The 12,309-nt window shown below is 34.7% G+C and overlaps 1 protein-coding gene across 4 annotated transcripts in view; it reads right to left on the reverse strand.

Moving 5' to 3' along the window:
- Positions 1-12,309, reverse strand: part of gata4.L (GATA binding protein 4 L homeolog) — a 74,907-nt gene that overhangs the window by 35,468 nt on the left and 27,130 nt on the right. The window contains exons 1-2 of one of the 4 annotated variants that reach the window (XM_018261860.2): positions 5,344-5,505; positions 2,071-2,838 (exon numbers count right to left, since the gene is read on the reverse strand). In XM_018261860.2, the coding sequence (XP_018117349.1) occupies positions 2,071-2,593 (523 nt within the window). In that variant the 5' untranslated portion in view covers positions 2,594-2,838; positions 5,344-5,505. 4 annotated transcript variants of the gene reach the window in all.

Raw genomic sequence — 12,309 nt, forward strand, 5'->3', positions numbered from 1 at the left:
ACACGGTTAATGGATTCGTAAATTAGTTAAGGAACAAAACAATAGACCTCTGCTAATTGTTATATTAACTGGCAATAACTACTATTAATTAGACGGGTTTGTGTTGCACCGCATATACCGCCGTGTACATTTAACTAAAGCTATTGTTTATTGTTTGGATAATATATAAATATATAAATAATCGCCTCAATTATGCATTTGTAATAAAATCAAATATTAGTAATATATATATATGTGTGTGTGTGTGTAAATGTAAGTTTGCAAAATGCTGTTGCACTCTAGGGGCTTTTGCAGTAAAAGCTTTATTATAATCGACGTTTTGACTCTCACTGGGGTCTTATTTTGCAAACATTTATATATTATTTCTATTAGCACCAGGGCATCATCGCCTTTAAAGTGTGTACAGACTATATATATATATATATATATATATATATATATATATATATATATATATATATAGTGCACCAGCAGTTCCATATTTTATTTCTGCAGCATCCAACGTTTCGGTCAATACTTAATTTGATGCAGCATGAAGTGAAATAAAAGATAAAACACATTGAATCACAAAACTGGAAACTAGAAGTGCTGGGTGCTGGTTCTTCTATTATGCACACACACAGAACGTTTCGGTCTTTTCCTAAGACCTTTATCAAGACCCATAAAGGTCTTTTGAAAAGACCGAAACGTTGACCTGCTTTTAAACATGTATTAAATAAAAATTTTGATTTTTTACTTCTATAAATGTTCCCAGTGTGCACCTTATTTTTTGGCTTTATATATATATATATATATATATATATATATATATATATATATATATATATATATATATATATATATATATATATATATATTATATATATATACATATATATATATAGTAGTGAGATGCTGATGATGCACACCAGGAATTTTCACAAAAAAAATACTTTTTTAAAAATAAATACAGTAAATATATATCTATATATATCTTTATCTATATCTATATATCTATATCTATATCTATATATCTATATATCTATATATCTATATCTATATATCTATATCTCTATATCTATATCTATATCTATATATATATATATATATATATATACAGCATATTGGTAAAGTGTAGCATGTTAATGTTACAGGGCAACGGACATGTATTTTGTGTGTATGTGTGTGCATATTCTATATATCAAGTTACAAGGTAACCGTTTGAAATTAAAAATAACAAAAGCGGTGTAAAGGTGATACATTTATTGGCCAACTTTACTAAGATAATCATAGCAAGTTTTCAGAACATCGTATTGCAGCTTGAAAAAAAGAGACTAAAATGTTCTGAAAGCTGACTATGATTATCTTAGTAAAGTTGGCCATTCAATGTAACACCTTTATACCGCTTTTGTTATTTTTAATTGCAAACGGTTACCCTGTAACTTGATATATATAAATAATAAGCATACACATACACACTAAATACACGTCAGTTCTTCACTTGAGCATAGAGCAGAAATCCTTGCAATATGGTAAATACAGAAAAGAATGTGAGATTATTGGTTATAATAAATCTATCCATTCATATATATGAAATAATCAGTTGATTTGCCCCCCAGGAACTGGAAGTAAACACTGTGGGAATGAGCTGTAACGATCCTGTGGCTATTTGCTCAGGTGAGACTTTCCTTTGTATGGAAAGTGGCCAAAACGCCATGTGTTGCCACAAGGAATGACAGGTAAGTCCTGCTGCTGCTGCACTAGCCATGTCGTGTTCTTACCGGCCACTTACCTATGGGTTTCACTGATATCTTGCAATTCATTTCTCTCCACACCTTGGGCTTTCTCATATCATTTGGCCATAACCACTGACTAAACATTCTTAGTATGCTTTAATTCTAGTAACCAGAAATGCCCTACAAAAGTTACCCAGAGAAATGCAGAGGCCCCTCAGTTCCTACTTAGAAAACTCACATCTACCAGAATGCAATATATAATCCACTTGCCTCCAAGCGCTCCTATGAGACACAACATTTTGATATAAAGAAATAAGACTCATACAGGTAGGTACTTTAAGAATGGGCGACTTACCTATGTTTGGGTGCCTTGAAGCCACCGGACCAGCTCTGTTCTGGAGGTTGTGGAGCATGGAGCTGTCGAATGGAGAAGCAGTCCAGGCAGCACCCATGTCAGGACTCATATAGGCTGGGTAAGGACTTGAATAGGTGGCACCCAGCCCCCTGCTGTACTGCTCTCTCCCATTAGCTGAGATGGCAAGGGGGCTACTGTAGGAGACCTCTCTGGTGGAGGCTGCTGTAATAGGGGGGCTGGAGGAGAAGGTGAATCTTGGAGACACTGGTGGATGAGAAGTTCCTGGGTTGTAGGCAGAAGATTCAGCTCCGGCTTGTGCCCACATGTTGTGGCTAGCAACTGGGCTACTTTGTTGAGATGAGCCGCTAGTTTGGAGGTAAGGCAGGCTGGGGATCATGGAAGAGACCCTAGTGGTGGGCACATAGACAGGTGAGGTAGCAGCAGTAGCACTGTGCATGAAGCTCCCAGCCCCCTCATAGCCAGGGGGACCATGGTTAGTGGCCATAGCTATACTCTGATACATCCTGGCAACTCAATCCACAGATCCGATAGTCTCAGCGCTCTTCAACGTTAGATACGGCTGTGCATGTATGTTCTTCAAGAGAAAGCAAGCAGATATCTCACGTCGAATCCCCAATCTAATGGAAACCAGGCCTGAGATAAGTCTAGAGACAATCAGCAAATCAGAAGGTCACATCCCTCATCTTCTCTTCCCAAGTTTATACTGAGAAGCGCCCTCCTCTCCTCTGGGATATTTATAGGTCACACCTAGGAGTCAGACAGAGGAGAAGAATAAGGGAGAGGACACAAGGGTAGGCACCCATCACCCCTGGGGAAGAAATGATGAGCTTAGAGAGAGATCTCTGGAGGTGGCAGACTCTATTGTCCCAAGGAGGGCACAGAATATACCTGTCTCACAGCCTCCCCCTCACCTTTGTGTTGCTAATGAGCTGAACACTTCACGTTTGATCCCAAAGAATAACAAAAACAAATCACATCAGCCCCCAAAAACTCTTTAGCCAAACAACATTTAATAACATTACCAGAAAATAAAGCCAATATGGGTATGGACCACAGTCATTCTGAATGCATGGGAATATTTAATGAAAATCAAATACATAATGTCATTTAATTAAACATCATATTTCTTTGATTAATTGGGCGCCAATGTGGTTCATAAGTAAGGCACAACAATATTAACCTTTACTAGAGTTATTATTTCATGTAACCAGATTTATTCAGGTGGAATATATTTGCTAGCTTTGCTCTAATAATAATACAATAATATAATTATGATATGCCATTAATGAGAAGTAATAAATACATAACCGGCTGATATCTCACTAGAAAAGGAGACGCTGCATGCAATTGAGCCACTCAAAGATCAGAGAAAATGTGCCAAACAATTAAACAATGGGAAGGAACCAGGGTAAATATTTGTGAGTTTTCTTGAAGTAGAAAAAAAACAAAAACTTGTGAGGTCTTGTCATGGTTCCCTGGTCAAGGAGTGACAGGCAGAAATAAGTGGCACGCTTTCAGTAGCCACAAAAAGCAATAAAGTCAATGCGATTTTACCCTGTTCCTTTTTATTGGGAGTTTTGCCTGATCCCAGACACAACTGATACATAGAACAGCACAATGTCCCAATGGTAATAGCCATTTACAATCTGAACAAGGCCCAGCTGAGTTTTCCAGGTCCAGAAAGCACTCACTTGTGTTCTCTTGCACCCAGGCTTTCATTTCTGGGTTTTAAATATATTATACAGATTTAATATGGGTGTGTATATCCCAGTGGGAATTGCCAAAAAATAATAGTAATAATGTTAATATGATTATACACACTAATGTACACTTTTCATGTTGTATAATTACCAAGTTAAACTCCTCAACAGTTTAAAGTACTGTATTGAATTAAAGGCCTTAATTTCCATAATTCTTATGCATTATTTCCCTCCTGCCCAAAACACCTGCCTGTATAGAATTATGCGTAAAAATTGTAATAAATACGCGCACACATAACGCGTGGAACAAATTAATACTAAAGGGCCTTTTAGCTTCAATAATAATACCAATATCAATAATAACAACAATAATTATTTCTTGTGTCACAGACCAAGTCAAGCAAAAAGAACTGACTAAAGCCTCATACACGACTTGTGTTTAAAAAGTCAATGTGAACTAATCTGTGTAGTAAAATATAGCAGAATAACTAACGAATACGCATACAAAGAACAGCGGAAAATTGCACTTAATTATAACACACACACACACACATATATATTTCTATATCTATATCTATATATATCTATATATCTATATATATATATCTATATATATATATATCTATATATATATCTATATATATATATCTATATATATATATATATCTATATATATTATATATATATATATATATATATATATATATATATATATATATATATATATATATATATATATATATATATATATATATAATACAATTGGATTAGAGGGCCCTGCAAATTAAAGTTTAAAAACTAAAGGTTAAGGTACAATTGAGACTCTAAGATTTTAGAAACAATGTTGTGATTTTTGATACAGCAATGGTTGATTAATTAGGGTACACTGAATAAACTTCTTTATAATATGTATATATATATGTATGTATATATAAAAACCAGCACTCTAATGAAAAAATGTAATTTGTATTATTACATAGTATCTGCTTCCAACGTTCCTTTTTCAAGGATGATACACAGTGTTACAAAACAAAATCTTAAAATATATGTTATAATTTTCTTTTATTTCTCTTTGTGTTCAGCTCTATGACACACACACAATCACTTTCAGTTTGCAGTGGGAACAATTATCCTCACCATGAATTGATGGGATATTGGTTTAGATTGTTCTAATCTGACAGGTACAAACCCCCTTCCCAGTATCTGTCCCCTTTTTTTCTCTTTCTCTCTGACAATCTAGGATCAGATGATAGGACCCAAAAAAAAAAAGAGATAATCTGAAGATAAGGTGAGATAAGAGAGGGACAGAGACAAGTCTCGACCCCCTCTCTCAGGTCAGAACACAGACACCCAACAACCCTCTCTCACCCACTTTCAAAGTGAATCAATCTCACTGTAACTGGATTATCTCCTGTTACTCATTTCGGCGTAAATCAGTCCTGAGCCCCCCCCCCTCCCATCCCAAAAAGAGAGCGACACATTGAATCCCTGTACAAATCCATGCAAGTCTGGTGGTGTAGGGACTAATCTGACAGCAGAGAAACTGACCAACCTTCAGGCGGCTGCAGCAATGGGTAGGATCCAGGCATCTGGGGATGATGTGGCTGCTGAATAAATCCTGTCCAGTTTAAAGGACCTGGATCACAGAGCGCATGGAGGGAGGTTCATGTCCTGTCTCCAGCACTCTCTGCCTGTCTCAAGCACTCTCTGCCTCCTACTCACTGACTTTTCCCTATCACGTGGGTCAAATATCTGTTGCACCATCAGCAGGCGCCAGACTTCATTCCTGTTTAAGAAAAAAAAAACAGCAGTCAAAGTCCAAGCTTCCCCACTGGAAACTCAAATATGTATCTTAGCCTTCCATATTGAGCCCATTCTATGAGGGATCCCCCTGTGCTTCATCACATCCCTGCAGCCTGCCAGGCTCCTCCACAAAAATATCAGGCACACTGGGGGTTAAATTGCCAGATTATACAGTCACAGACTTGACACAATCAAGCAAAAACCTATCATGCTATCTGCTATTAAAAACCCATTACCCCCAGTCATTCCCCCATAATGACTTTATAGTGAGGTGCCACCAGCCCCTTCATTTGAAACAATCCCATTTGTCTCTCTCTCTCTCTCCATAGAGGGGGAATGAATGGAGTGGCAGTCATTTAAAACAGAGCCCAGTAAGTAATCGCTTATTTACAGAGTTTTATGTTCCTATGCAGTGGCAACATTAGGATTTCTATTGCACTAATCCAGATTAGATCAATCCTTTAAATATATCATCCTTACTACAATGTATTCCTGACCCGAATTAATTTGCCTCATGTGTTAACTTAAACCCTGCTCCCTGGCTTCTAATTAGTCATGAATAATCGGAAAATGTATATATATATATATATATATATATATATATATATATATATAACATAAAATAAAAACAAACCCATGATAAATAGTTTATTTGAATTCTTTCTATAAATATTAACTTTACACGCACTTATATATGTGCACTCATTTGCCCTGGGTGCGAAGTGACAAATACTTAGAAATACTTATTAGTATTTACTTATTAGTATTTGTACTTAAATAGCTCAAGGCTTGTATATTATGCAAAAAAGGAGAGGTTAATATATAATATAATAATATACAGACCTACAGACCCTGAGTGTGCCAGACATATATATATATATATATATATATATATATATATATATATATATATATATATATATATATATATATATATATATATATATATATAATGCATTGGAAGGTGCAGTTCAGTATTTGAATAGCCACTGGTAAAAAAAAAAACTGATGCACAAGACAACTTATTTATTTGATCAATGTTTCGTTTCCCACCAGGGACTTGATAAAGGTCCCTGTTGAGGACCAAAACGTTGATCAAATAAATCGTGTTTTTTAAGATAAATCCTGGTGTGCACTTATTTATTTATTTACAAATATATATATATTTTGCCACCAGGTATTTTGCAGTCAGCGCCTTCTTGGAATAACAATAAATAATAGATATGACAGTTGAGTCTGCGGGATAATAGGCTACACAGCACCAGGGCAAACCTGTACTTTATCATTTACCGATTTCATATTATTTTCACCAAATCTCTACATTTTTTTTTCTTTTAGCCTTCCATGAAGTTAAATCATTCACAAATTTACTGCGGGTTATTAAAATCATCGGTGAATTAAAACTGAGTTAAAACTAGAGGATTCATATATTACACGAATACCTTGAACTCGTGTCTGTGTATCCCTTCAATTTTAAAATAGAGGGACTTTTTCTATATTTAACAACAATACATTCACTTTCATTATACAAATTATTTGCTCAATTATTTGTTGTGTTAGTGCCATTATTACTTGTTAATGGGGTACAAAGCCCACCAGTCTGTAGTTGTCAGATGGTGCCCGTTGTTATGAGACTAATTTATTCTAAAACTGCAGAACAATTCAATGCACAGAGATCCTTTTTGGGGGTGATTGTATTCAGCGCTGTACAACAATAAGAAGCTAATAATTTAACCTCTCCAGCGCCGGGCTTAAGATAATTATGTGTCATTGTCGTGCAGTTTGTGTTCTACTAACATTGTCACTAATGTCTCGATAAGATTAAAAAGTAATGTTTTCTGCCTCTGGGGGTTGTGTGTTTGGTTGTAAAACGGTATGTAGCCTCAAAATCCACATAATTGTTTCACTGCATATATATATATATATATATTATATTTATTATATACTTCTGCGTGTGCAATAAAAAGGCACTTTATAGATTTACACACGAACTCGGCTACTAAAAATCGAATATACGTTAAAATAAAGAAATAATTTTAAATATTACAATGTTGCAAATATAACAGGCGTGTATATATTTATATAACGCTCATTATACTGAAGTTATTAATTGGTTGCTAAAAAAGGGCAAGTTAATGGCTGGTCATTGGAACAATCATATTGTACATGTTTGGCCTTGTAAAAAAGCTTCTTTATTCTTATTAAAATTGATTTTACCTGACAGTAAATAAGCTTTATACCCTTATTATTATATTATGCTTATGAAGTGCTTGTTACTTATAATTAACTATTGTATTAATTTTCAAATTAGACTTCCAGCCCAACAGTAAGGTTTTTCTAGGTGGGGGGATTTGAATTCCACGAAGGACCTAAACAATCCCCCAAACAAGAATAATAATTGCTCAGTCCATGCTGTGATTTTTTTTTTCTCCAAATTTCACTCCTATTTCTTTTTGTATCTTTCACTAATAAACATTTCTCCTCCTGCCCAGCTGTTTTCTTACCTATGGATATTAGTTTTATTTTAGCTTCCTCCTATCCTGGCTACCTACAGTCTCTTTATAGAGAACTTATGGTTCATGTAATACATTTATGCCATTTATACATTCATTTTGATGAAAGTATAATATATAATGGAAGTATATATATATATATATATATTTATATATATATATATATATATATATATATATATATATATATATATATATATATATATATATGTGTGACCCCTTGTTTGTTACTACTTATTTATTGTTTTGTTGTACAGTGCTTTGCCCTCAAGGAGCGCTTTACAAATAAAAAAATATATATATATACATACATATATATATATATATATATATATATATATATATATATATATACATATATATATATATATATATATATATATATATATATATATATATATATATATATATATATTTGTTGTCTGTGCTCTGCTGTGATTGTGAATTCAACAGAGGGGTGTGTGGGTGACTGATATTTACTTGTGAGTTTATTTCTTGCAGTTAACTGAGTGGCTGCATGTTTGCTCTATGGGAGTGTGCCCTGCTGGTGTGCCTTACCATTTTATTTGTGCTCCCATGTTATATAATGAGTGTATGCTTGCACATATCAGAATAGGAATTTAGGCATGTTAGTTAATGCAAATTTGTCTGTTCAAAATAACCATAAAATAAGTGACTCATAACTTGTTCAGAAAACACTACAGTGCATTTACAAGTGAATTATCTGTGTGTAATCCAGTATTAGGCTTGGTTGGAACTATGGGTTTGAGAATATTTGAGAAGATTTGGGGGGCATTTTATTGTCATCTTTTTCACCTTTTACCAAACCTACTTCTGAGCACTGAGCAGAGACCAGATTCACTGGGGTACAGACAGATCTGTAGAGGAGGAGTATTTGATATTCCCAGCACCACACTTGGCTGGCACCAGACTCTTCCCAGGGCATAAGACTGGCATGGGCAACTGGAGGGAGAGCGGGGGAGACTTTATCTGCATGGGCTGACACTGAGTGGAGCACTTACAGAATCAACTTACATTACTTATCTGATGGTCATGTCACAACTTCACAGACACTCTCCCAAACACATGTCACATCTGTTTATTCTAACAGTTCTCTTTAAATAACCCCACATGGAAAAAAAAACTAACAAGAAGGTACAGGCTGCAATAGAGTGATGGATTTGGGCACCAGGCGCAGCAGGCAGTTAGTCCCAGAGTAATCTAAGCCCAACTACCTTCATTTGGGTCCTATTTAATCCAAACTGGCAACTGTCTTCCAGCTATCTCTAACTGGCAGTAAGTGAATCCCAGCCATTAGGGGCTAGCTACTTCTAAACAGCAGTAAGTAAATCTCAGCCATTAAAAAGCAGCTTTTAATAACTGTCAGTTAGTGAAATCCTGCATAGACACCTAGCTATCTATAAATGTCACTACCTGAATCCCAGCATTAGGAGCTTGCTACTTGTAAACAGTAATAGGTAAATATCAGCCATTAAAAAGCAGCTTTTAATAACTGGCAGTTAGTGAATTCCTGCACAGACCCCTAGTTATCTATAAATGGCATTGCCTGAATGCCAGTCATTACGATCCAACTATCTCTAACTGATAGTAATGGCCCCATGCCCAAGCTATCATTAGGGCCCAATGCTTTTAAATGGCAACAAGTGAGACAAAGTCATTAGGGTCCTGTTTTACACTATTGTGGGTAAGGTGGGGTGATTTATTAGGGACTAGGGAGAGAACCCTGGTAACTTTATATAGCTTAAATGGATACTGTCAGGGGAAAACATGTTTTTTTAAAAATGCATCAGTTAATAGTGCTACTCCAGCAGAATTCTGCCCTGAAATCCATTTCTCAAAAGAGCAAACAGATTTTTTTATATTCAATTTTGAAATCTGACATGGGGCTAGACATATTGTCAGTTTCCCAGCTGCCCCAAGTCATGTGACTTGTGTCTGCACTTTAGGATGGAACTACTTTCTGGCAGGCTGTTATTTCTCCTACTTAATGTAACTGAATGTGTCTCAGTGGGACTTGGCTTTTACTATTGAGTGTTGTTTTTAGATCTACCATGGAGCTGTTATCTTGTGTTAGGGAGCTGCTATCTGGTTACCTTCCCATTGTTTTTTTGTTAGGCTGCTGGGGAGGAAAGGGAGGGGGTGATATCACTCCAACTTGCAGTAAAGAGTGACTAAAGTTTATCAGAGCACAAGTCACATGATTTGGGGCAGCTGGGAAACTGACAATATGTCTAGCCCCATATCAAATTTAAAATTGAATATAAAAAAATGTGTTTGCTCTTTTGAAAAATGGATTTCAGTGCAGAATTCTGCTGGGGCAGCACTATTAACTGATGTGTTTTGAAAAAAACATGTTTTCCCCTGACAGTATCCATTTAAGCTATATAAAGTTACCAGGGTTCTCTCCCTAGTCCTTAATAAATCACCCCACCTTATCTGAAGGGTCTAGGGCAGTTGTTCTCAAATTTTAAATATGTCATTTCATGAGCTATGGGGTCCCTGTCTAAAGGTTGATCCATCAAGTAGGACTTGAACTGAAAAAGTTTGAGACAATACTAGGGGCTTTAGGATTATTTTTATACTTGTATTTCTTTTACACATTTACACATATACATCTAAATATAAATATATCTGTATATACACATGTTTAGAGACCGAGAGCATGAACAACAAACAAGAATTGCAGCCATTTATTATCGCTTAAATATATTTCATATGTTTATTTCAATTCCACTCTTAAAATGACTCTTCAGAATACAAGTGACCATATTAAGGTAATAAATAAGAAGTTCCTCATTTAGCATACCTGTCACAGGAAAGCTCTGTCTCTCATGGTCCCTGCAGGAGATTGAAGGGTTAATTGTGGTGTTTGTTGAAAGCGGTGCTGCTATCTGTCTCCAATTTGTGGCTGCTGGGGGGGATCAGATATTCTTTCCAAGGTCTTTGTAGTAATTAAGTTTGGAGTGACCTTGATAGTCTGAATATAATGGGGAGAAATATTTGCCTTCGAGCTCTCTATACCAAACAGCTAACGAACTACAGAAATACCTTGGAGTTTTTTTTTATTATTTGTTTTTGCTTCGCGTTTTTTGCCCATTAACCGATGATGTTGATCGCTTAGTTTTCCAACGAATACACACGTTGTAGTTTTTTTACACTGTGTATCAATCACAAAAAAAAATTCATTTAATTTGTCACGAAACGCGAATCGTGTTGCAAATAATCTACCGATTTCCCATATAAAGAGCTGGTGGTGTTGTGAGTGACAAACACTTGCCAATACCCTGTTACATTTCGTTTCAACACACACGAAATTCGTTTAAAATAAAGTAGGCACTGTACTTTAAATAAAAGGCCTGTTCTAAATGGCACAGCAAGATATTTGATATAACACAGCACATATTTTTTCTTTCTTTATTGTGTTTTTCCAACAGATACATACATATTATGTTCATATACTTCTCTAAGGAGTAAGATCTAACATTTAACAATAAATCTAACAAAAAAAACCAAATTAAAAAAAAAAGTTATACCTTCCAGGGTAGTTACTAATAAAGATAGTCCTAGACAATGTAGGCTTTATGTTTTGGTCTTAGAAAGCTAAAGTTTATATACTTCCTGTATTATTCTTTTCTTTCTCAGACTTCTTGGTACTGCTTTTTCATATTCTAACTTTTTATTGTATTTGGTGGATATTTGGAATCTCCTAGTTCCTAACACAGCACATACTTTTAATCTAAGAACATACAGATAACAGTCCAAATAATACTACATGCAACACAAGGTGTTTTTTTTTCTATCCATTTTCCTTAAAATTCTTACCAAGCGTTTATTTTAGTTTCGCCTGATTGCAAAGTGATAATGTTATATATAATAATAATAGTAATAATAACAATAATAATAATAATAATAATAATAATAATAACAATAATAATAATAATAACAACAATAATAATAATAGTAATAATAATTACAACCACAACAACAACAACAACAATAACAATAATAATAATAATAATAATAATAATAATCATCATCATCATCATCATCATCATAAAGTGATAAATGCTTCTATAACAATAGATACCTTTTAGTTCGTCATTACACATGAACAACAAATGAAATAACCTATTTCCACTTCATTATAAATAACTAAACACTTAAAAGGGGCAGATGTATCA

This window comes from Xenopus laevis, chromosome 5L (genome assembly GCF_017654675.1).
Source record: "Xenopus laevis strain J_2021 chromosome 5L, Xenopus_laevis_v10.1, whole genome shotgun sequence".
NCBI classification, from domain to species: Eukaryota; Metazoa; Chordata; class Amphibia; order Anura; family Pipidae; genus Xenopus; species Xenopus laevis.